Source organism: Protopterus annectens, chromosome 1.part1 (genome assembly GCF_019279795.1).
Source record: "Protopterus annectens isolate FY-2018-M chromosome 1.part1, PAN1.0, whole genome shotgun sequence".
Lineage (NCBI taxonomy): Eukaryota > Metazoa > Chordata > Ceratodontiformes > Protopteridae > Protopterus > Protopterus annectens.
In genome coordinates, this window is record NC_056726.1 from 338,175,091 (window position 1) to 338,202,732 (window position 27,642).

The 27,642-nt window shown below is 39.2% G+C and overlaps 1 protein-coding gene across 2 annotated transcripts in view; it reads left to right on the forward strand.

The window, feature by feature from the left end:
• CCDC68 (coiled-coil domain containing 68) overlaps window positions 1-19,041 on the forward strand; it is a 1,130,692-nt gene extending 1,111,651 nt beyond the window's left edge. For both annotated transcript variants that reach the window (XM_044075050.1, XM_044075059.1), the window contains one exon: window positions 18,228-19,041. In XM_044075050.1, coding sequence (XP_043930985.1) covers window positions 18,228-18,294 — 67 coding nt within the window. In that variant the 3' untranslated portion in view covers window positions 18,295-19,041. The remainder of the gene's footprint in view (window positions 1-18,227) is intronic.
• The last annotated feature ends 8,601 nt before the right edge of the window (window positions 19,042-27,642 follow it).

Genomic DNA, 27,642 nt, shown 5'->3' on the forward strand with positions numbered 1-27,642 from the left:
TAATCTTGACCTTAAATCTATTTCACATAACTTCTCAAATGTGTTCAGTACGCAATATAATGGGGGGTTATAAATACTAGACGCCCTCTATGTGTTAAGAAGTGTGGGGATATTCCCCATACTAAAAGTTAAATTCAACTTGCATACAAATAGTTTAAGGTCCACAACAGTTTTAACCAAGTCAGTCTTTTTATCGGGTACAAATGACAAACCTTTAGAAAAAAGTGTCCTAATGTGCCAACAAGGGTCTTTAAAATATACAACTATACTGTCCTAACAATAGACCAACCATTGATTGAATTTTTTTCTAAAGGTTTGTCATTTGTACCCGATAAAAGGACTGACTTGGTTAAAACTGTTGTGGACCTTAAAGTATTTGTACGCAAGTTGAATTTAACTTTTAGTGGGGGTCTTGTTTTTATGGACGAATACCAGTATGAAAATAAGATGCTTAACTATTTACAGTCTGAAGCATATTTGGATGCTAGTTTAAATGAAGTCCATTCGGCATATAAGAAAATCAGAGGTGCTCTCGATGACTTGTTTCAAGAGGGTAGCATAGATATTGATACTTTTCAATATCTAGCCATGCCAGCCCCAAGGATTCCAATGATTTTGGGCTCCCCAAAATTGCACAAATGTTTGGTTCATCCTCCTTTTAGGCCTGTTATAGATGGAAGAGGGTCTATCACTTATGCATGCGCAAAGTATGTGGACAGTATACTTAAACCCCTTATCCAGGATGAACCACAAATATGCAAGGACTCCTGGAATTTTTTGGAGAATAGTAACTTACAACAAAGACTTTATATTTCTAGTTATAGATGTTAAAGATCTTTATACTGTTATTCCTCAGCAATTGGGTATAGAATGGACCAGGACTTTTATGTTCTCTGAGAAAGCAGATAATGCACATATATACCTTGTTGAGACTTTGTTAGACTTAATCCTTTCTAACAATTATTTGGTTTTCAAAGGTCAGTTTTTTTTATCCAAAAAAACAGAATAGCTATGGGGTCCCCTTGTGGAAGTAGTTACGCAAACAGTGTTATGGCATTTTGGGAACATAATATGCTGTTCAAGAACTACATGTTCCAAGAATATGTCGCTTGGTACACTAGGTGCCAAGATGACGTGTTTCATTTGGAAAGGGCACATGAATCAGATACCTGCCTTTATAAGTAGCATGTCCCAGACGACCGATTTTCTTGAGTTTACATATACAATCGGAGTAGATGAAATAAATTTTCTTGATGTTAAGATCAGGAAAGATAAAAATAACAACAGGTTTAAATCAATGATTTATAGGAAACCTACGCATTCGAATAGTTACCTTCATTTTTCTAGTTGCCACCCCTTTCATCAGAAAAGAGGGGTGGTGAAAGAGCAGTTTGTTAGAGCTGTCAGGATGATTTCAGAACTAGAAGATTTTGTTTTTGAATGTGACAACATAAAAACAATGTTTTCTAATAGAAGATATCCAGAAACATTTATTATTGACATAATGAATGAAGTTAAGCATAAGAGGGAATCTGGGTATTTTAGACCACTTCTTGGTGGAGGAGCCATGCAAAGGTTGGGTGAAGTTGACATAAATACTACTAACACTAGGAAGAATAAGTATTCTAGTCTTAGCCTTCTTTTTACATACTGCATTGATCATAAAGTAATCAAAGACATTATTGTTAAGAATTGGAGTTTAATTCTGGAAGATCATGCTTTGTTTAAAATAATTGGTCCACAACCTAAATTCACTTATAGAAGAGGGCTGAACCTTAAGAATTTAGTTGAAATGAGTAAAACCAAGGCTAAAGTAGCTGGCATGGGTAAATGTGGTATGTGTCCACAATGTAAATTTATCATGCCATGTGATAAATTAAAAATTAATGGGAAAACATACCATCTGAATGGTAAATATAACTGCGAAACAAAAGGTTTTGTGTATGTAGCCCTGTGTGAGAATTGCCCCTCCTTCTACATAGGGAAAACCGAAAGGATGTTAAGAAAAAGAATTTATGAACATCTGTATGCCATGGGTAGGAGGGATGTAACTAACGCTCTCGCAAAACACATTGTAGACTATCCGGATCATGCATTTTTATTTGTGGTCTTACATCAAGTACAGAATGATGTAAGGGGCGGCCCTTGGCAGTTGCTCCTAGAAGAACAAGAGGTGTTCTGGCAAATTAGGACATCTGCCTATCTGCCCCCGGGGTTGAATGAATACGCCTCTATTAAATGTATTCTAAAGTTAAAAGCACTACGTAGGTAAACACCATACTGTATACACTGTCCTTAATTGTTAGTTCGTATATAGTGCCTGTTAGCCTACTCCTAAAAATTTTTAAAAAATGGTATTTTAAAATATAAACATATATATTTATATACATTTGTTTAATTTCCTTAATCCTAATCGTTCTATGTAACTTTTTTGAGTAATTTGCACTTTTATTGTTATAGCCAACTGCTTAATGAAGTTAGCAATGAGTATGAATTTGTATTTATCTGTTATAAGTTATTATTTCAGGTATAAGTATGCAATAATATGATATTTAATACCTATTTCAAACATGCTTACATGTGGGGATTTATCTTTATGATGATTGCTGAGTAGCTGTTTATCAATATATATATTTTATATGTTTTTACATGTTTTTTAGATGTGTTTTTTAAGTTTAAATTGGTCCTTTAATTGGATAATTGAATTACGTTTTAATAATGATTGCTATCATTATGATGTTTATATAAATAGGAAGCTGTGTCTTTTACTGTTTGTCTGAAGAAGGTTGGGTAATAACTCTTCCAAAAGCACACTGCTAAGCTAGTCTTGTTATATACCAGGATGTAATAATACAAATTTTACAAATTCAAGCAACTTGCTATGGAGTAACACAAAAAAATACTGCACCATGATCTATGAGCTGGTCAGTTAATCAAAACCCTTTTAAAAGGACATAAGTCCACAGAGAAGGAAAAGTAAAAATTTGCCATGATTTCAGTTGAACCCAGAAAACACCTCACATTGAACTAGAGTTTGGGTTGGCTGGGCATCAGTTATTTTTTCACTGGCTGTGCTGTGGCAGAATACTCTCCATGAAAGTATACCTATGTATTTCAACAGGCAACTGTGAACCATAAGACTGGACCCCTTACTGAAATTATGAATAAGAATGCAGATGGAGACAACAGCAAATCAAATATCTTGAGATCGGAGGTTAAAAAATACTAATTTTTCTCAGGATATGGATAATGAATTGTGAATATAATTTAAGGGATTTCCTGACAATTAATTTGTTAACAATGAACACCTAGACAATTAGAATAATACATTTTCCTCTTGTGACAATTTGTTATTGTTTATTGATGGTAAATACTAGGCAGTAAAGAGCACCACTTGCTTTTAATGCATTAAAAAAATTGAACAGATGTTAAATGGAGTTAGGCTGAAGACTCAAGAGGTCAGCTGGAAGAATGGAGTGCCCTGCCAGGCTGAAAACTGGTTATATTTTTTATTTTAAAGAATTATTGGAACAGCTTCCAAGTACATCAAGTGCTTTACTGTTGAAACATCCATTTTTATTGCTACCAAATTTTTATATGTAGGTGGCATAGTGGTGTATATGTGATTGAAGTACACAATGGTCCAAAGCTGTGCATTGTACCATCACTTCAGAAAATAGGCATCTCACTTATTTGCTTCTTTCTACTGAGATGACTTGTCATCCAAATTGAGGATGGCTCAAAATTTCTCTATAGATAATGCTGACTTTATTGTGAGAACATAATCTAGAATGAAAGATGACTATGCATTTTACATTTTGTTTTATAATTATCTCATTAGATATGGTTAATATCATTTACATTTTTATATAGTTTATTAGCTTGTTTTAAAGAGCAACAATCAAATAATTACAGTCATCGGTTATAAAGTACCACCAAATTTTCCATTCTCTGTATGTTACTTCTTTCCCAGATAGGAGCCTTCCTCTATCTTTCAGAACTCCATAATCAGTGCCATATTGTAATACCTACTCCATTCGTCATTATTATATCTCAGCCTACATTACACAGCACCGATAACTTTGTATTTATTTCTGCAAGCATCCATACACTTTTCTCAGACTTCAGATCGCTAAACTTCATGCAGCCCTTTTTTTCATTGTTTATTGCTTTTTCTTCATATACACTAATGTGGAAACCCCATGATAGTAGTTCCACGGATTCACACTTAAGATAAAAAACTCATAAATTAGCTCTGCTTTCAAGCCTAGTTGCACCTAGCTTCTTAGCATCTGGCCAATGTATCTTACAGCCCTGGGTTACTTATTTTTTCTCATTTGTTCCAGTTTATTCCATTCCACCATGCCTCTGAATCTTTCAACATTTTCTTATTTCAGTTTCTCTAATTTTACCTCCCCTCTCCAAACAGGTTTCTTTCAGCCACCTCTGGATGCTTGTGTTTTTCTTCTTCAGATGCTTGTTCTTCATTAACTCACATTTGTCTTGATTGTTCAATTATTATGTTTTCATGTAGCTATTTCTGCCATCCATATGATTTTAGACTCAACTGTTCTACTACTAGCCTAAATTAGTTAAGAAATTATGAGTCTGTCTCAATGTCCTTCATCCATTAACTTTTTTTCCTCTTTATTAGCCTTTGTAGATCATTCTTCATTTTTGTTTCATTCTTCTTTCTATTCTGGAATGGAAAAACTCTGGTGATTTCTCTAGACTTGGAAAAAAGCAGACAGTACTCATTATGGCACTAAATACCTTTGTCACACATTCCTTCTGACTCAAACTCTTCTTCTTTAAGCTATTCCTTTCCTTTCTCAATGACAAGTCTAATTATATGTAAAGTAAAATAAAAAATCATAAAGGACATGAATGTAAAATATATATTGAAACGTTTTTAATGAGTCACTCTAAAAAGTAAAAAAATAAGGAAGAAGAGAGAACACTTTGCAAAACAAACACAGACAAGCTGATTTCAGAAAAGCATTTAAGGTTGGTTTTGCTGACTCTGGTAATGGGGGTACCAGAAGAACTAGCAAGAATCACCAAAACCAACACTGAATGCTTTTCTAAAATCAGCTTGTCTTGTTTCTTTTGCAAAGTTTTCACTATTCTTCCTTATTTTTTACTTTTTAGAGTGACTCAATAAAAAGTGTTCTTTATTTAAAAATCTTTTTTTTATTTTTATTTTTTAATTTTTAGTCGTTAAGTAAAATATTGTCCCTTTGTCATTAGCAAGAGAGAAAATCTCAGAAAATGTTTTGCTAATGACAGAGAGGCAATATTTTACTTAAAGACTAAAATATTGTCCTTCTGTCATTATTACAGTGCTTTTTATTGAAAGTGGCTTAGCAAATCAGAACCACAGAGGGACAGAGAGACAGAGCCACAAAGCCAATTTCAATAAAAAGCATTCTAAACAGGTTTACCCTAGGAGTCAAGTTACCCAGAAATAGATGTGTGTATGTTTGTGTGTGTGTTTCTGTGTTTCTGTGTTATTGAAAATAGCCAGTAAAAAAAAAAATCATCCTAAGCTTTCATAGTACTGCAATAAAAGTGAGTATGCTGTTGTGAAAAAAATAGAAAAGAGACATACAGACTTGTATGTCCAAGACTTATTTTTGTGAGCTGTATCAAGAAGTCTTTATTTGGGTCATAGGATTATAGGAGGTTACTAGGCTATTGGCGCTGAGGCCCTTATAAGCCTAGCAAAGAGTTTAGCCCATATTTAGACAACTCAGCACCCAGAGCCCCTGTCCATCAGGGACACAGGTGGAATCCCTAGAGTGTATTTTCTGTTTCCCATCCAGTTATCCAGATTGCGGTTAAATAGGGATAATGAGGTACTCTGCTTGACATGGAGATGGAGTCTATTCCACAGATGGGAGAGTCTCTGGGACACAAATCAGTCCTGTCAACAAGTCCTATTGATAGCACAGACCAAGTTGAGGTCACACATACGGGTTGCTCGTGTGGAGTTTGACTTGTGGATATGCAGCAGTCCCATCAAGGCGGGGTCTGAGATTGCTTTGTATGCCAGACAGAGGTCACCTCTGAGAAGTCTATATGAAACTGAGTAGAGGGACAGGGCTTTTAGCCTATCTGTGTAGGGTAGGTGTTTGAGACCCTAGATTCTCTTGGTGAGGAACCTCTGTGGTCTGTTCAGCTGCTGCATGTGCTTTGCGAGGTACATGCCGAAGGGGGCATTGTATTCAATAATTGGCCTTATAAGGGAAAAATACAGGGATAGTATGACCCCTTTCTCCCTGGATGAGATACCCTTACATATGAGGTGGGCCATGTAGAAAGTTTTCCATACAATGGAAGCAACATGGTGGTCAAAAGTCAGGCTGCTTTCAACCTGGGTCCACAAATCCCTCACTACTGATTGTGTACTTAGTGCATTGTTATTAATGTGATATGTGGAGACGTCACTCTCCACAAAGGGGATGGTGATGCATTTTTTGGCATTTGGCTTGAGGCCATGTTTCTGGCACCAGTCATTTGTTTTTGCGAGACCCTCTTGGAGGATGCCCACATGACTTGGGGATTTGATGACTGTGCCCAGCTTGCAGTCATCTGCAAACTGGGTCAGGCATAGCCCACTGGTTTTGGCCTGCACCTCAGAGAAGTATATCCCGAATAACAGAGGCCCCAAGACTGATCCCTAGGGCACACCGCTCATTAAAGGTCTACTGCTTGAGGTGGCTTCCCCTATTTTAATTAGGTGGATTCTATCAGTGAGCCAGTTTGCTACCCAAATGGTCACATATGGATTGATGCCTAGTTGAGAGAGTTTATGTACTATGCCCACATCGGAATAGTGTCAAAGGTTTTGGCCAGGTCAAGGTAGGTGGTGTGCACCATCTTCCCCTTGTCCATGGCTTTGGTGACTCTCTCAAAGAAGTCGACCAGATTTAACAGACATAACCTCCCCTTGACAAAGACAAACTGTGTGGGGTTGAGTGTTTGGAAGTTGCTAATGTCCCTGTTAATGAGGTTCATGATAATCTGTTCCATGGCCTTGCAGATCAGGCTAGTAAGGCTGATGGATCTATAATTTCCTGAATCGGTGGACACTCCACCTTTGTGTAAAGGGATGAATGTGGCTGTCCTCAACTTGGCTGGGCAAAGCTGGTACTCAGGCTTTGGTTGAATAGGGTGTCTAATGGTGCTGCAGCTTCATGCTTGAGTTCAGTAGGATGCAGCCTGGGATGTTATCGGGTCCCATAGAGGCTGTATTCTTTGCCTTTGCGAGGGCAGTGATGACTTGTTCACTAGAGATAAGGGACAAGGGGAAGATACTGGGGATGTCCCGATTTACTGATGGGGGGACAGAGGGGAGAAGTTTTTGCTGAATCTGTCGGCCAGTAGATTGGCTATAACTACAGCATTTGTGTATGGGATGTCTTTGACCATCAGTTCTGAAAATATCTGGGTGCTTCCTTTGAGATTGCAGACATATGTGAAGAAGGCCTTATGATTGTCTCTAGTAGATGTGGCCAATTTGGACTCAAAGTTGGCTTTAGAGGATTTCACTAGTTCTCTTATTTGCTTGTTCAGGGTAAGGAGAGATTGCTTCCAATTGGGCACCTGCTCCTTTTTGGTCATGGACAGCAATTTTCTCCTTTTGTTATATAGTTTATTTATTGCAGATGTCCACCAGACAGGTTTACTCTTCCATGAGGGGTATGATTTTGTCCTGTCAGGTATTCCTGATTCCATTCTATATAAATGCTCATATAGTATTTTGGTGTAGATTTGGGCATTGGTTCCAGTTCCTGCAATGGGGGAGATGACTGTGAAGCTATTTATACCATCCCTCAGGAGGTTGTAATCAGCTTTGGAGAAGTGTTTTTTGTTTGACCCTAGTTAGAGGGGGGTCGGGGAGATGGTGACTTCAAAAGTGACTGCTTTATGGTCAGATCTTACCAGGGAGGATGATACCATAGGGGTGCTGCAGTGGTTACTCATGTTGGTTAATACCAAGTTCAAGATATTATCACCTCTTGTGAGGGTGTCAACTAGCTGTTCCAAGGCATGTGAATTTATAAAATTGAGGAATCTCTGGGCATCTGTGTTCTGGCATGAGTAGTTTTTCCAATCTATGGTTGGGTAATTAAAGTCACCCAGGATCAAGGTAAAGGGTTGAATCTTGATAGATTTGAAGAGGTCCAGATAGGTGGAGTGGGCATCTTGAGTCAAATTTGGGGGCCTATAGCTATCTTTAATTTGAATAGGGGTCTTGTCAATGGTTAACTGCACCTGGAGTGTCTCCTGTGCATCATACTGTTTGACCAGCCTGGAGGTGTGTGTCTTTAATATATATTGAAACTCCACCTCCTTTGGCTTTGCTGCCCACATTCTGGGGTCTGAATGTATGATAGGATGAGTAACCAGGTAAGGCTGGGGTGCTGTCTGCAGCTTTGAATCAGGTTTCTGTGACTCAATAAATGTTTACATCTGCCAAGATTAAGAATGTTTGCAATGAGTGCAGTTTCATGTTTAGACTCCTAGCATTTAGCAGCATGACCTTTCATTTGCATTTTGTTGAGATTTTTATGTTGGTAGTATCAACCTCATGACTTTTCCTAAAAAAGGCACTATGGTGGAGGCAAGGGCTTTTGCCAGTAGCCTGAAGCCAAGTGAGACAGATGCAGGCCATCTAAAACAAAGCATCGTGGTCTGTCAATCATATCTTCCCAGGCTGTCAGGCACTGGATCCCCCTTGGAATGACACCAGAAATTATTTATTTATTATTTATTTACATTTGTTTACCAGGAAAGTCCGACTGGACACAAGTCCTTTTTCAGCGGAGACCCGGGGAGAAAGGCTCCACAGAAAGTTATATATAGATAACATGGTATACGGCCTAGACAGTATCATTTTACAGTGATAAAAGTTGTTAGCATGACAAATACAATGAAAGATTTGTTAAGGTTTAAGTATATGCATATACAGAAAAGAATACAAGAATACTAGGTAAAAGAATGCATAGAAAACACTTTATCTGACACTAGAGTTATGATCAAAGAAGAAAAGAAAAATATGTTGATAAGACCTGGATTTAGTTGGGTTTTTGGCAAGGACAGAGCCAGTGAGATTTTAGATGTGATTTAAGAGCAGGCTTAAAAAGATGGCTAGGTAGGGTAGTAATTGTTAAAGTCAATTATTTTCTGTTATTATTGAGGCATCATTCTGGGTGACAGTAGAATGCTGCTTAAGGCTACGGACATACCTGTCTGGGACACATATTCAGCAAGCTCAATCATGTCTCTCTTTATATAGTCCAGGGAGGTATGTCTCAAGTCGTTCATGCCAACATGGACTATGACTGAGTTATAACAGTACATTTTGTTGAGAGACTTGACTGCGTGTGTAATACGGTGGATTCTGGTACCTGACAAACAACTAACTGTGACTTTCTCCTTATCCAGCCTGGTGAGAGGCACATTTGTGTGTCTCACAATGGAGTCTCCTGTGACTAATATGTTGTTTTTTTTTTTTTGTTAGTAAAGTGGAAAGGAGCTTGTCCATAAATAGACTTAAAAGTAAAATAAAAAGTTTTGGACATTCAGAATTGTCATTTAGCTGAAACACCTGATATCCTTAAAGGGTAATTTGCATATATCCCATGTTGCCTCTGATACAAGAGGTTTAAGGTATCACACAGTGGAAAGTCTAGCTTTGCTAGATTTTTCTTTTTGTGTTTTTAACCAGTTGGTTTTCCTGTGTGACCTTTTTACTCATTGTTTTAGTAAAGTGGAAAAGGAGAAATGAGATAATTCATGGTTAAGAAACTAAGGGGTTGGCCTTCCCAAATGTTCTCTCTATATTAGGTAGAATGAGCTAATGACTCTGGACTGGGATCTGTGTCTCAGATCAAATTTACACTAGGGGTGGGCAACTACAAAGCTGCAAAGTATAAGAACAAGACACCGTATGTGGAGGGAAGGCAGGAAATTATGCTAGAGCTACTAGCTACACTATTTTAGGCAGAAAACACTACAGAAATGTTTATCACAACAGAACAGCAGTGAGACACTAAATGAAATATTTAAACAGATAAAGGAGGAAGGAGACTCTAGAGAATACTTTTAACTGCAAACAAATCAGTTATATGATACACTCCTTGGCAGGAAATCAGAACAAGCAAACAGATGCTTAACAAATGGAGAAAATTTCCAGTTAATACCTTTCACACGGTGAAACTAGCTAAAAAAGCTTTACAAACAGTGTGACAGTAACAAAAGTGATTTAACAGGCCCTGTAAGACAAACAATTGCAGATTAGTTTATAGCAATACAATAAAGTGGAGAGATTATCTCTGAGGGTTCCCAGCACTGTGTGAGCAGAAACTTGTAGTAATCATAGCTCTCAATCAATCAGGAATAAATTTCAACAGAATCAGGGACAATTCCAGAAATACCAATATTATTAAACTTGAGATAATGGCAGAATAAAATAATGTGAATTGTGATACATTTTCAGAAATAAAAGAAGTCTATAACTCTAATTATTGTCATTATTTTTTAAGTATAATTCACCACCTTTTCCCCAAAATTCTTCTGTTTTAGAAGGATTTAAGTGGGACAGAGCCAACATTTGTGTGAAAATCAGGAACAGTTGTGAGGTACTCATGTCCTTCCTGCATCAGGGGCACAGAGGTTAGTAGTGCTATAGTAAAAGGATTAGCTGAGTAGTTTATGCAACCCTGCTAATTAGCCCTCTGTGCCAGTATAACAGAAAATGTACTATCAGTTTGCATCTGTGAAGTAATTGTTAGATATTTGGTGGCAGAGAAAAAACTCTTGGCGGATGTATTTGAATACTCGCGTTTACTGTATTGCTGCTCAGTATTTCAATTATTTTCTGACAAAATATACACTGTAAAGTAAATTAATTTCCCATGGATATTTTAAAAAGTAGCACATTGAGAAAATGGGTTTTGTGTCAAAATTTCATGAGATATTGCTACAGAGTTCAAAATACAAAAAATATTGCTTTGAACTTGGATCTAAACTTCCAGGCTAAAATCAGCAAGTTAGCTTTCATTGTAAAATTTAAGAAATTCATAAGCAGGCTAACCCTTCTCTGAGTGTTTTCACTGTGCTTATGTGTTAATATCCGAGTGAGTGCCTTGGATTATTTCATTATATACATACAACACAGTGACATGAAGGTAAAGATTAACCCATTAAACTGTATAAATAGTGTTAGTGTGTTATTTCTGACAATAGCTCCCTTTTCCTAAAATGTATTCGTGTGTGTGTGTGTGTGTGTGTGTGTGTGTGTGTGTGTGTGTGTGTGTGTGTGTGTGTGTGTGTATGTGAGTCTGTATTAGCGAGACAGCAGAAGCAGAAAAAACACCAAGCGAATGACCGAGAGGCAATATTTTCCTTAAAGAATAAAATATTTCCCCTCTGTCATTATTAGAAAACTTTTTATTAAAGTTGGCTTTGTGAGACAGAACCACAGAAGAACAGAGATACAGAGCCACAAAGCCAATTTCAATAAGAAGCATTACAATAATAAAAATAATAACAATAATAATAAACTACGGGTTGTGCATACTTAAAATATAAATGACTCCGAAAGTCTTCCTGAACCACAATCTAGAATGGTTCTAAATAAACAAGGTATTTAAGCAAGTATTAAGCATACTTAAACAGTTTTTAAATCCCTATTTCTTTCATTTATTCAAATGAATCAGAAGACAAACTCTATGCGTTGATAAAAGCAGAATTTCTGAAAGCAGGTAATTTCACAGTCAACCTCCATAAACAACCACCTTTTAAACATCTTGGAGTTTGGTTTGATCCAAATATAAACTTTAAGCTTCATGTTAAAAAAAGGAAAAAAATGAACTATCTACCCTTTGATGACAGAAAAATCTTTCCTTTCCTTTCTTTTTTTTATCTTGCCAGATTTGTCATAGGAAAGGAAGTCCTTGTAGCACAATTTGAGTATGGTCTTCTCACAACTGCCTCATCTGCTAACAAAAATGTTGGATGTTCTTCATGTTTCACTGTTGCAGTCCTTACATTTGGGTAATCTGCTGGCAGGTTGCCCTCAGTCAGCCTGAATAACAAAGTCTCGGGTCCTGCTTCAGTTGCTGTCTCCTCTTCCATGACATCAGGTCGTCAGGGGTATAAATCATGCAGCCGATGCCATTTTAATCAGTCTTTCTTGCCGCTCAGTGCCCAAAGCAGAAGCAGTTCGCAAGTGCCGGTCGGCCGACTCCTTACCGATGTCAGTAAAAGTTAATAATTGCATTACTTGTGGGAAGCAAATACCTCATAAGGATTTTCATTTGTACTGTATTCCTTGCCTAGGCCCTGATCACAACGTGCCTTACTGTCAGTTTTGTGCTAGATTTAACCAACACACTATTAAGCGTCAGTATATTTTTGCTTCTAAATACTTTGGTTCAAGATTTAACTACCCTGAGATGTCATCGGTTAGCAATCCGTCTAATGGAGTTCACAAAAAATGCAAGGAAAAAGACAGAGACAGACCGCCGAGGTCCAAAACCGATGATGAAGCTTCTCCTAAGCCAGTTGCTGGTTTGCCGGTACTCAGTGAGGCACTTTCACAGCCCCTGATACCCACTACATTTGAGTCGCAGGCCTCTACCGAGACCCATTTGGAGTCCAGTATGCCTCGAGATTCTGCAAGTATTGAACCCGCGCATGTCTCTCCCTTGAATGGGTCCAGAGCCATTGAGCAGGCACCGGCTTCTGACGGTGTTTTCAGGCCTCAACATTTTTATATTAAACCGATGCCATCATCAAAAACAAGGCCAAAACCAACTTCTATGTCTAAAAAACTGATGCATGAGCCACGTGCTCAGGCCTCTATGCCTAAAAAACAAATTATCAAAATGGCTGAGGACTTAATTACCTTGATCAGGGCCCCCCTGCTAAGAGGCCTAGGCAAGGCACTGATTATGAATCTTCGGATCAGGTTTCCATTTCTTCTGATTCCTCTTCTGATCAGGAATTTTCTATTCCACCTTATGAGGACTCTGATGCAGAGGAATCCATTTCATCTGCTTCTGCTCCTGAGGATTACTCGTTTGGAGAGACTTTACATACTTTAAGGGAACATTTTCACTGGGATAGTCAGGATTTCTCAGAATCAAAAAAGAAGCTTAGGGATTTCCTTCTTCTTCCTCATCATAGGCCTTTGGCTATACCTCCTGTATTAGACATTGTAGATGATGTGTTCTTGGAATCAAGCATGGCTCCTGATTCCCTGCCTCCAGCTCCTAGTAAGCCAGACAGATATTACAAGGTTCCTGACTCCCACAAATTTCTTTTCAAAAATCCTGCTGCTGATCCTGAGACTATTTCTCAGGGTCCCAAGGGTGTTAAGGCTTCTACAGCCAAAAATCCTACCCCTTCTGATAGAGATTACAGGGCGCTGGATAGATGGGGTAAGAAGATTTATACGTCTGCAACCTTGGCAATCAGGGCTTTAAACTGCCAGTTTTATATGCTTAAATATCAACAGCATGTTATGGGCTTACTGAAACAGAAAATGATGTTGATTTCTGATTGTGTGGAAAATAAAGAATTACAGGATTTATTGCATTCAGCAGAACAGGTTGGAAAGCATACTTTGCAATGTGGTTTTGATTCTTGGAGGCCTCTTGCAGGGCCACTGTAACTGGATCTGTGATAAGAAGACATGCCTGGCTCAAGGAGCAAAATCTGCCTTATCATGTTAAAGCTAAATTGTTGGATGCCCCTTTACAGCATGACAGTCTGTTTGGTAATAAGGCAGAAGAGGTTTTAAAGAAAATGGAAGACAATGCTAAATCTATGCAAACTGTAAAAGATTTCTTGCAAGTGCAGCCACCCAGGTTCAGTAGGCACTGGCCTACTAAGAATAGGTCTTTTCCTGTGTCCAACAGAGCTACTCAGGGCAAACCCAGGTGCTCCAAAGGCTCCAGATATCAATCACAGGGATCTTACAGGTCTAAGCAATGGGGTGCCTCCACCTCCAAATCTGGAGGTAACAAAGCACAACCCTACAGTAAGCAGTCTCAATAACTTTTCTCTGCCATCTCCAAGCACTTATCTTTTGGCAGCCCCCTTGGGGGGAAAACTACCACTTCATGCTCAAAATTGGTATTTAATTACCCAGGATAAGTGGGTATTAAACACAGTATCCCAGGGGTACAGGTTTCATTTCCACACGTTGCCAATTCCAAACAGATGGCCAGATCTGCCACCAAATCAGTGGGCAGAAGCCCAGAAACAAGTCATGTCCCTCATGGATATGGGGGCTGTTCAACCAGTACCAGAAAAGGAAAAAGGACAAGGATTTTATTCATGACTTTTCCTGGTACCCAGAAAAGATAAATCATGGTGTCCAATTCTGGACTTATCAATTCTAAACACATTCCTGGACATTCCAAAATTCAAAATGCTGACTATACAACAGCTACTGCCTATGCTAGGCAAGAATGCCTGGTTGGTAACTCTAGACTTAAAAGAGGCATACCTGCATATCCCAATAAGGGAATCTTGCAGAAGAAACCTCCGCTTCAAAGCAGGCTTTTTGCATTACCAATTCTCTGCACTGCCCTTTGGCTTATCTACTGTGCCCAGCATCTTTACAAAGTGCCTGGCACCAGTAATTGCATTTTGCAGACAAAGAAACATTCAAATTTATCCTTATCTAGACGATTGTCTCATTCAGACAGAGGACAAGGACACTCTTCTTCAACATTTGGCGTTTGTAAAAAAGCTTCTAGCATGCCTAGGGTACACCATAAACAAAAAGAAATCGCAACTGGTACCCTCTCAAATAATTACATTCCTGGGTGCAAGCTTGAATACAACTGCCCAGATGGCTTACCACATGCCAGACAAATTCAATTGACAATGTACTTCAAACAAATGGCAACAAAAACCCAGCTATCTACAAGACAAATTCTGCAGGCTTTGGGGTTCATGGCATCCTGCATTCTACTAATTCCATATGCGAGACTGCATAGATGGGAGGTTGACATAATGGTTAAGGTGCTTACCTTAAAAACACAAGGAGCAGAGTTTGATTCACACATGGGGTAATTGGCTAGGCTTAAAATTACCACCGAGGACAGTTAGCCTAGTACTAATCTATGAATCTATGAATCTATATGAGGAAACTTCAATGGTACCTAAAAAGCTTATGAAGTCAACATTGTCACAGTCTGGAAACAATGATTCCTCTCATTCCCTGCCTGCATCAGGAGTTTCTTTGGTGGGCAGAGACATGTCACTAAAACAAAGGACTGTCATTTATTCTACCCCCTGTCACCCAAACCCTAACTACAGATGCATCAGACTATGCTTGGGGAGCCCACCTGGCTGGGAGATGCATTCAGGGCAATTGGAGCCCAAACCAAATGCATCTGCATATCAACCAGAAAGAAATGCTAGCTGTTCAGAACACTCTGACAACCTTCAAGGACTTCCTTCATCCAGGACAACTACTGATAAAGACGGACAACACCACAGTTATGTGGTACATAAACAAGTGGGGGGGGTACCCACTCCTACCCCCTTTGCAGACTAGCCATGACCTTGTGGAACACAGCCTTGACTTACCAAATACATCTTCAAGCTCAATTCCTGCCAGGAAAGCAAAATACTCTGGCAGATGACCTAAGCAGAAATCATATGGACCCGCACAAATGGAAACTGGATCCACAAATCTTCAGCATGTTAACACAAAAATGGGGGAGCCCAGACATAGATCTATTTGCCTCTCCCCAAAACTATCAGTTGGACAAATTCAACACAAGAACTCATCACAAAAAAGCATGGAAAGTGGATGCACTATCCTTCAACTGGAAAAACCTATCAGTCTATGCCTTTCCCCCTCTGCCTCTACTTTCCAAGGTCTTAATAAAAATCAGACAAGAAAAAACAAAAATGATTCTAATTGCTCCGGACTGGCCTCGCCAGCACTGGTACCCGCTTGTAAGGAATATGTCACACCTTCCTCTATGGTACTTGCCTCAAACACCTCACCTATTATCTCAGCAGAACTATCAAATTCTGCATACTCAGCTCCAAACTCTGAATCTTGCAGCATGGCTAATCAACTAATTTCATCAACCACATCTCTCAGTAAACCTGTGATGGATGTCATTTTGGAGTCCAGAAGGCCTAGTACTAGAAAATCTTATGCTGATAAATGGAAGAGATTCTGTGCTTGGAACCAAGCACAAGGAATAGACACAGCAAAGCCCAATATTCCTCAGATTTTGCAATACTTAACTGAGATGCTTCACAAGGGCCTATCTTTTTCTTCAATAAAAATCCCTGCCTCTGCCATCTTGGCTCATTACAACACAGAGCCTCCCCTCTTTTCTCATCCACTGCTAAAACAGTACCTCAGAGGGGCCAAAAATTTAAGGTCTCCCAGGACAGCACCAACTCCTGCATGGCACCTCAATTTTGTGCTGGAAAAACTCACCCTGCCCCCTTTTGAACCAGCAGCTACTGCGGATATAAAATTTCTTTCTTGGAAGACAGCTTTTCTTTTGGCAGTCACTTCAGCTAGAAGGGTTTCAGATCTACAGGCACTCATGGCACTTTCATTATATTTTACCCGGACAGGGTGGCCCTCAGGACCAATCCTTCTTTTATGCCTAAGGTGGTATCCAGTGTGGCTTCTAACCAGACTATTCAGCTGCCAACCTTATTCCCAAATCCGCAGAACAAGGGGGAGCAGATTCTGCATTCACTGGATGTACACGGACAACTAAGATTCTACTTAAACAGGACAAAATCTCTACAAAAGTCTGAGCAACTACTGGTGGCATTTGCTGCAGGATCAGAGGGGAAGACTATATCAAAGCAGACCATTTCTAAATGGATAAGCTATTGCATTCATTTCTGCTACTTGCACCATGGTAAACCTGTGCCCAAGGGGATCAGATCCCATTCCACCAGGGCTGCCTCTACTTCAGCAGCTTTTCTCAGAGGTGTCCCTACCAGAGGCATTCTAGAAGCTGCTGCTTGGAGCTCAGTTCATGCATTCACAAAGCATTACCATTTACCTCTCTTTTCTAAATTCAGGGAATCTTTGCCACTGCAGTCCTGCAGGGCCTTATAGTCGCTCCTAATGCTGTTTAATTCCATCCTCCCATCCATAGCTTTGGGATTCTACCCAAATGTAATGACTGCAACAGTGAAACATGAAGAACATAGTACAATTGTGTACACTTACCATAAATGTAGATGTTCGAGTGTATTCACTGTTGCAGTCCAGATTACCCACCCGCCAGCCCCCTTTCTATACCTTTTCTTTCTTTCACTATACTCAAAAGCCTTTGTGGCGTATTTGCTTTCAGTTGAAGGTAAATGTTATGTTTTCTAAAGTGCATTTATATATTTACAGTTTTATATATATATATATTTGCTCTCCATTTGGGGGGCACCTGACATCTGGGTCAAGAAAAACTGATTAAAATGGCATCGGCTGCATGTTTTACACCCCTGACAACTTGACGTCATGGAAGAGGAGACAGCAACTGATGCAGGACCCAAGATTTTGTTATTCAGGCCGGCTGAGGGTAACCTGCCAGCAGATTACCCAAATGTAATGACTGCAACAGTGAATACACTCAAACTTCTACATTTATGGTAAGTGTACACAACTGTACTTTCTCCTCAAATCATTTCAAACAGTATATGTATATTTAGCAGGACCTCTCTGAGTACAGCTCTGATTATTTTAGCTCTGAATGTTTACATTACTGTCATCACATTGTATCAATGAAGTAATTTTCCTCCATAAATGCTCCTGTTACCTAATCCACCTAAGGTTTATTTATCCATGACTTTAATCATTACTCTCATCTTTCAACTGTTTTCCTAAACAATAATCAAAAAAGCTGCGCCATCCAAAGTAAAATCTCTTTCACTCTTATGAGCAAGGTACAGAGGAACATCACTGACTGTAATGCTTAACATCTAAGTGTGTGTATATGTGTGTGCGTGTGTGTGTGTGTGTGTGTGTGTGTGTGTGTGTGTGTGTGTGTGTGTGTGTGTGTGTGTGTGTGTGTGTGTGTGTGTGTTTGTTTACATACATATACATTATTATGATATGGTTGTTTTTTTCATTCTCAGCAGAAAGGTTATCCCTTCAACAAATATTCACAGCCTTTGCACTACCATTGTTATGTATTCCTGTTTTTATATTTCAGTTCCAGCCTCACTGAGTCCAAGACTCCATATGCGATGTTGATGGATCGCCATGAAAAAAAGTCATAAGAATTGCCTCTGGATTTAAGCCGAAAAAGACCAAGATGTTCACAACTTAAAAGAATGGCTATTAAAGAGGCATTCTACCTGTGGGTTCAAGCACAGGTTAATGCTACAAGGGTGCATGCTTCTGCATCATACTCAGTGCCTTAGGCAAAGTCATTTACAGCATGATGTGTTGCTGTCAGTTCAATTACTCAGTGTCAGGAATAAGATCTTAAATGCTTCCAGAAAAGGATTGACTAAAACTGAATTCAAAATAAAAAGATACTGACTGAAATATACAAAAGACTATATTTATGTGCTTTATGTTCATATTACAGTATATTAATAAATTCATATGATGGTAAAATATTTTGACATTTCATGCATTTTTGAAGAAGTCTTATATAACTTAAAGTAATGAAATAACATAAATGATGCTTAACAGAGGAATATTTGCCTCTGCCTTCCAGTGAATGCAGTATCATATTGTGCTTGTGTGTTCCACATGTAAAATGGCTTGACTTTAGCACTTTGGATTATCAAATGAAGCACCATATGGTTCTTATGAAAGCCGAATGCAGAAATTGATGCATATCATGTTATTCAGCCAGAAAAATAGTATTTGAATTGCTCATTTCACCTTCTGTATGATTTTTTTTTAATAAAACAATAGCTAGATTAATTGTACATACTGTATGCTGCTCTAAGAAACAATGTAATATTTTATACGTTGTTTGATATCACAGTGAAATAAATTTGTGTACTCTCCAAGGTATGTGGTGTTACTTTTTAAGAAAGGTTTATTAACAGTATCATACTATTACAAAATATTACATAAATGATGCAAATAATTATCACAATTATATCAAACAGCACATAAACTGCTATAAAGAAAAATCTTAAGCTGAATTGTAATCATTTCAGCAAGCCATAGGTATTAATCAATTTTAAGGAACACTATGTGTTAATATTAATATCGTTTTCATGTTACTTTACTTGAAAGTAGTTGGTTTTATATATCTATATCTATAGCTATATCTAGCTATCTATACATAGATATAGATAGATATATAAAATGCTTGAAATAGTGTCATTAGTTCAGCTGGAATTTATATACAATGGAAAAAAAGTTCAGAGTTAATTTCCAACAAAATTAGCATACTCTTGCTTAAATACACTTTTTTGGTTGCTTACAATTCACCTCCAATTCATTTGAAATGTTTCTGCAAAGAAGACAAGAATATCTTACAGTACACAGACCTGGTACTCCAGGTTGGGCTATCCACAAGTATACCCCTTGTGCTTCCTGTCCATCCATGTTTAAAATCCTGGCATTCCTTATATCAACAGCTAGGTTCTTTGTACTCCACAAAATGTTCTGATTAAGGTTTCTGGTCAGCATTCCACAAGAGTGAACACTTTTAGACACTAAACTCCATTTTCATAAGAAGCATTCACCTCTAATGTTATGGGCTTTAAGGCCTTCTCTTAACCACAACTTTTAGGGAGTTCCCCATTGAATACACTGTTAAGTAGTTTTACTATCATAATATACTGATTATATATGCAATCATCAGGTTTTTACCATAATATATATAGTATACAGCACATCAAATAACATTTTAGTAGTTATTACATAACATTATACATTATATTACACATATATTACATTATATACATTACATTATAATTATTACATACACATACCCACCCCCACACATGTGCATGCTCACACACACACACACACACACACACACACACACACACACACACACACACACACACACACACTCCCTATATCTATGCCTACCCTCTTGTGGTTCCTACCACCCCGATAATACTTTTATGTCATTACGACAAGTATGTATTAGGCCCTGGTAATCTAATGTATTCCCCCTCAACTGATACCTGTTACAATGTCAGTGACATTACCCTACATTATAGAGGCTTCCCTGGTGGTCTAGTATTTCCCCCATTCTCCATCACCCTTATAAAGTCTTTCATTATGGCACTTCATTTTTTCTCTGTTGTACAGTGGTTCCCCCACTCCCATTATGCTGTTCTCTGCCTCAGAGCACTTTATGGTGTATTCTCTGGTGTCTAGTGTATCTCCCCCAACCTCAGATCCCCATTATAACATTGCTGCTATCACAGAATTTAAAGCATTCCCTAGTATCTGATAGTCCCCCCAAATTCCTGTTGTAATACTGGTGCCATCAAAGCAGGTAGTGTAAGCCCTGCTGGTTGAGTGTATACCTCCCAACCTCCTGATCCTTGTTTAGCTCTCAGTGCTGTTATGGTACTTTAAAAGTTAGCCTTAGTGTTTAGTGGCCACCCACCACCACATTCATTTTTGGTGGTTGAGCACAGCCTTTTGGCAGTGTTTGCTACCACAACATGGTGGGGTTGGTCATGTTGATCTACACAGCAGAGTGCTTTCTTAAATCATTCAGCTAATTATATGCCTTCCTGGAGGAGGTTTTGGGGAGGGAGAGCACACGACCAATTATTATAAGCCTCTCCACCCGAAATGCCTCATTAGCATTCAGCAAGGCCATGGGAATGTCCATTCATGGTGCTGCACATCTTTGTATTAGAGGACCATACAGCACCATATACAGTCGCTTGCTGAATAGTAGAAAGATACTACATCGTATACAGGGCCATGTGCATATCATGGTTATCAAGATGCATTCACAAATGCAGATTTTTTATTCCAGGAATTGATTGAGCTCCAATAATTCATCCATTCCGGGTCATATTTCTAGTTCTCAGCTTTATAATGATCATATTCCTGATATGGTCTTAGTGCATGTGTGTGTGTGTGTGTGTGTGTGTGTGTGTGTGTGTGTGTGTGTGTGTGTGTGTGTGTGTGTCTGTGCATCTGTGTGTATTTGCATAATACATATTGTTATTTGAATTGCTCACATCATTTGGTACTGACCCAAGTCACCATTTGCTGTATCTCAGACAACAAAAAAACTGCAGCTAGACATTTAGAAAATGAAAGTAGTTGCAACATGCTAATTGTAGAAATATCAAACTGTTAAAATGTTGTTCAAAAACAGTGCTACTCCCTTTTTTAAATACTTTTTGCTGGGCAGGGGCAAGTCCATTCCTACCCTCACAACTCTGCTACTTTATATATTCAAACCTGACACTTGCAAAATAGTGAGGAAAGGACAGAACTCCATGCCACACACTGCTATATGATTGCACTCAATAGTCCTACAACACATCAATATATCAAATTGTGGATCAACTGTCTTCAGTTAACAAGTAGTTGACAAACAGGTACATTGATCAGAAGGAGGGTATCCACTGATACACTCATGGACACACAAATTTATATATGTGTGTATATCTATATATATATATATATATATATATATATATATATATATATATATATACACACTTCGGCTCTAGGCGATTGTCACTGTTGAAGTGACACGTCCAGAAATGGTACAAAGGGATTATGGATGGATGGATACATGTGTATATATGGGTCCACTTCTAAATCCCTACTCTCAAAATCTCGAAATTCAAAATACTGAAACCAGCACTACCTGGCTACAACTCATACCACATGTTTTGGCCACAGAACATGGACTGAAACACAAAAGGAGGGGGTGTATCCATATTCATCAAGGATACCTACACCTCCAGGTTAGTGGTGCAACATGATACCTCTGAGATCATCCATGTGCAACTAACATCGGGCAAATCTGCAATGCAAATTGTGGCCTGATACAGATCACCCTCTATGACCTAGGACCACCACTCCACCTTTCTGGAGACACTGGAAAACATGAAGGTCCCACCGAACACCCTTATATTCGGCAATTTCAATTACCCTACCATTCGCTGGGAAAACTACTCGAGTACAAATTCCCAAGCCCAGCGCTTCCTGGAATTCATCAACTCAAATGCCCTGGATCAGCTGGTAAACTCCCCTACCAGAGGTGAAAACATATTGGACCTGGTCATCACCAACATGGGCGACAGGTGTTCCACACCGGAGGTCAACCCGTCACTGGTTAGATCAGACCATCAACTAATCACTCTGGATGTCCACACCCCAACACCACCCCCAACTAAGGAAACCACAGTAAAAAACTTTTCTAAAGCAAATGTCACCTTACTTAAGACAGAGATGGTAAGTTTCATAGCCCCAACGCTAAAGGATAACGCTGCCCAAGATGCAGAAACCTTTACAAATGCACTCTATGAGCACCTACAAGGATGCATGGATCATGCCATCCCTAGCAAAAGCAAGACTCACTCCTCTAAGAGAAGGAAACCAGTTTGGTGAACCCCTGCAATAAACAGGCTATACAATAGAAAGAGGAAACTAGTTCAGAAAAAAAGCAAATCCCAAGAAGGAAAGACATCCCTGCTCAGTATCAGTAAGAAACTAAGGTCCCTCATGAAATCATCCAAGGCTAACTTCGAAAGAAAAATAGCCAAGGATTCAAAAGATAACCACAAAGCCTTCTTTAGCTATGTTGAATCTAAGTGGCAACTCGCAGATATGCACTGAACTAGTGCAAAATAGCACAAAATATACTAAACCTACTGATACTACCAACATCCTGGCAGATAGATTCAGTGCAAACCTCATCCCCCTCTCACCTCCAAAAGGCCCACAACAATACCAGAAAAGTGTAGTGTCCCAAAAAATCATAGAGGCACAGGTGAAAACAGCCCTTTCAAAAGCCAAAAACACAGCGTCAATGGGACCAGATGGTGCCCCAGGCTGCGTCTTGCAAGAACTATAGAACGAACTAACCCCCCACCTAAACACGCTGTTCAACCTCAGCCTCTCCACAGGCTACGCACCCATAGAATGGTGCACAGCAATGGTTATTCCTCTCCACAAAGGAGGGACCACAACTGACCCTAGTAGCTATCGCCCCATAAGCCTGACTAGTCTGGTCTGCAAGGCTATGGAGTGCATCATCATGGAACTCATTAACAAAGACATTGGGAACCTCCAAACACTTGACCCGACCCAGTTCGGCTTTGTTAAGGGCAGATCATGCCTACTAAACCTGGTTGACTTCTTCTAGATAGTCACCAAGGCCATAGACGAGGGAAAGGTGGTTCACACAGCCTACCTTGACCTTGCCAAGGCTTTCGACACCATTCCCCACTCGGGTATTACAGAAACACTCACCAGCTTGAACATAAACCCCATGGTCACAAGATGGGTTGCCAACTGGCTTACAGACAGAACTCACACGGTAAGAATAGTGGGCTCCAAGTCCGACTCTAAACCAGTCACAAATGGTGTCCCGCAAGGCTCAGTCCTGGGACCCCTACTGTTCAGCATATACTTCTCAGAAGTACAGGAAACACAGGAGGACTATGACTAATCAAGTTTGCCGATGACTGCAAACTGGAACTCATAATTGACTCTCCTGCTGACATGGACATCCTCCAAAAGGGCCTTACTGAGACGGACACCTGGTGTCAAAGTCATGGCCTCAAGCTAAATGCCAAAAAATGCATAGTCATCCCATTTGGGAAAAACAAAACACCCACGAATTACCACATAGGTGGCACCCCCTTAACACAGAAGAGGTAATAAAAGATCTGGGGACCCAGGTAGATTGTAATCTCTCCTTTGACAATCATATTGCCAAAGTAGTTAGGAAATCCTTTTATGTGGCCCATCTAATTACTAAAGGGTTTGCATCTAGAAATAAAGAGGTTATAGTGCCCCGCTACTCACACTCATTAGACCCATCATAAGAGTACAATGCCCCATTTGGGATGTACCTCACAAGACACTTCCAACAGCTGTAAAGACCACAAAAGTTCCTCACCAAGAGGATTATTGGCCTCAAACATATGTCCTATGCAGCCCAAATGAAAAAACTCAGGCTGTACTCAGTGGCATATCGCTTACTCAGAGGTGATCTCCGCCTAACTTACAAAGCCTTGTCCAACTCAGAAGTGATGGACATGCTCCACCTAAAGAAATCCAAGTCACTGTGAGCCACATGCTCTAGTGAGCTAAACCTTGCTACAACAATAAATAGGACATGCTGGAGGGATAGATTCCTGTCACAGAGACTCCCCATTCTTTGGAACAAAATTCCAAATTACATCAGGCAGAGCCCCTCACTGACACTCTTCAAGAGAAACCTTGATGAGTGGATGGGTAACAGAAAATACACCCCTGAGGTCACTTCATTGGCTCTGCTTGACAAAGGATCAGTTAATTAACCAATGGGTATATGGCAAATTTTCGAACCGCAATTTGTTGAATACAGAAAGCTGCCAGCACAGCTGACCAAAAATCAGCTGATAGTATTTGCTGGCAGTTGTTTTGTATAAGACTGAGGTAAAGTGTTGAATGGGGAATTTGCCCTTTCCCCACTATAGTGCAAGCTCAAAGTTGGTATATATAATTAATTAGCAGGGGATGTACTTGCTCTTTTTTATGTTATTTCAGTTGGCTGCTTATCGGTTGCCTTTTGATTTGTTGCTGTTTCAATCAGGTGTCATACACAGACACATACACACACACGCACACATGCACATGTGCACACATCCACATGCACACACACGCGCACACACACACACACACACACACACACACACACACGCACATATATTTATATAGATATAAACCTTTACTATGAAAACCATAGAACACCAATGGTCATACTGCAGATGCTTAGTCACACACCCTCAAGACCTGCCATTAACATGTGCTGGAAAGAAGTACCTCAAACAATGTGTTTTTGCAGAGAACAAGACCCCTTGCAATCCTCTCTCAAAATCCGAGGGGAAAACCCTCACAAAACAGTAATTAATGGTTCTGTTATGACCAAGCCAATAATTTTAAGGATCTACAGCAAAGTGCACATGCTGAGAATCCTGAAGATACATAGATAGACACACACACACACACACACACACACACACACACACACACACACATCTCTATATATCTCTCTCTCTTTATATATATATATATATATATATATATATATATATATATATAGACATACACACACACACACACACACACACACAAACACACACGAGCATACATACATACATGTGTGTGTGTGTGTGTGTGTGTGTGTGTGTGTGTGTGTGTGTGTGCGTGTATATATATATATATATATATATATATATATATATATATATATATATGTATTAATCTGGCAGAAGGTCAGACAGTTAAATTATTTTGTCAGTCAGATTGTCATTTATGAGCATAAAATATTCTGCAGCCTGCTATCACTCCATTTTGACTAATCTGATCCCATTAAGCATTCTAAAGGCTATTAGTAAAACTACCTTATGCTTCCTGAATGTTCACTGCTTCTAGCAACTGATAGTAGAAACTGAAAGAGATGCAAATATTTAGGAAACACTGTGGCAAAATCCCTGCATCAGCCCATCGTTGGTAACTATCATGCCTCCACAACACCACATGGGTCACAGCTTAACACCTGGGCCGTAACTAATGCAGAAGCTATAAAGAAAGAAATGCTAAAGCCTCTAGAATGCATAGATCATAGATCATAGGATCATAGATTAGTATTAGGCTAACTACCCTTGTGGGTCATTTTAAGACTCATCAGTTACTCCATGTGTACTTTGAACTTACAGTGTACAAGGCAGCACGTATGCCTTCTCCACTCACACATAATGCAAATCCACATAACGCAACCAAGAGTAATCAGGAAAGCAGGGCTACGCACATAAGGCCCACTTAGTCTACGTCCAGTCAGGGAAATGGTTTGGTCATAGGTGGCCCTATTGTTAAAGATACAGACTTCTCACTCTCCAGACTGGACAAGAGCAGAGTAACTGTAGGATGCTTTTCTGACCCTAAGGTCCCTTATACCATACAAATATGACTATAAGCTAGTGGTGGCTATTGTGGGACTGACTGTCCTGAGGTATTCTGTACAGAGGGAGATACAGAGAGTTATCATGGAACTTACTGGATACCTATCAAATAATCAAATGGACAAATTGTCGAATGCTATATGGTCAAACTCATATCATCGACAATTCCATATGTATAAACAAACTCAAACAAAGACAACACCTGCATACACCGCAAAAACTGCTTTTGCAGAGGAGCAAGCCCCCCTGCACCCCCCACACCCCCTGCTAATTATATATTCCAACTCCGAGATCACACTATAGTGAGGAAAATAGCAAATTACCTGATCCCTACTGTAATACAATCTCAGTTAGAACAGTTCAATGTTATGAATTGAAGTGATATGGGTTCACCATATGACATTTGACAATTTGTCCATTCGATTATTTGATAGGTATCCAAACTTACTATGAATGTGTTAGAGGAGGAATGACATTGGCCTTTAATAGTGTCTAGCCTTTGCCAAGAATGATGTCTAGATAATAATACAAGATAATTGGCTTTAACAACTGGCTAAGTAGTTGGTTTCATTCTAAGGGGATCCAGTATGTGTTGGCCTAGGATGCGATGGTAGTTAAGAAATCCTGTTACACCAACGACGGCTTACTGTATATCTGTCATACCAGGGCTTATGCATACTGGTGTTGGCTTTTGCTACAACCATAGTGCCATTTGTAGACAGAATCCACCCTTCTGGATATTCTTACATAGCAAACTCAAAGTCAGAGTTGAGAAACAACAGGGTTGTACTACTCAGTGCTAAGACTCTAACTAGGAAATTGCCTGAACTGTATGATCTCCTACAACTTAAACACACTCATATTTGTAATGTTACTGAGAGATGGTTTTACTGCAATGGCTGCATTCCCTCTACACCAGTGTTTAATATCCACCACATTTTCTGGCCATTTGGTTAATGTGGAGGAGTATCATTATTTTTCAGAGACACAGTCATTCCACATCAAATTACCCATGAGCCTAATGAGAAGCTCTTAAAAATCCAAATCACCCTTAAAAATCCAACTATAAAGCACTTCATTGTTAGCTACTGGTCCCCATCAATGTACCTGAAGACCATGCAAATTACCTTAACACCACTGAGAGGTTATATATTACACCAGATGTTTCCTTGCTAAGGGATGTCATTAATTAGCACACTTATAATTCTAAAAATGGACATGCTCAGCCTCTAAAAATTGACATGCTCAGCATTTCCTTGACTTTGTTAGTACCAAAGTGCTGGAGGAAATCTTCAAATTATATATTACAGGCTGTAATATCCTTGAGCTGGTCCTTAGCACCCTAGCATCTGTCTATACCCCAACTGAAATCCCTTTCTACATCTGATTACAAATCAGTCTTCTGTTCAGATCTATTGGTACCACCTCCTCACAAAATGAGACCCTTTTCGGATAATTCTCCAGGACAAATCTCCTTCAGCTTGTAAAAGACCT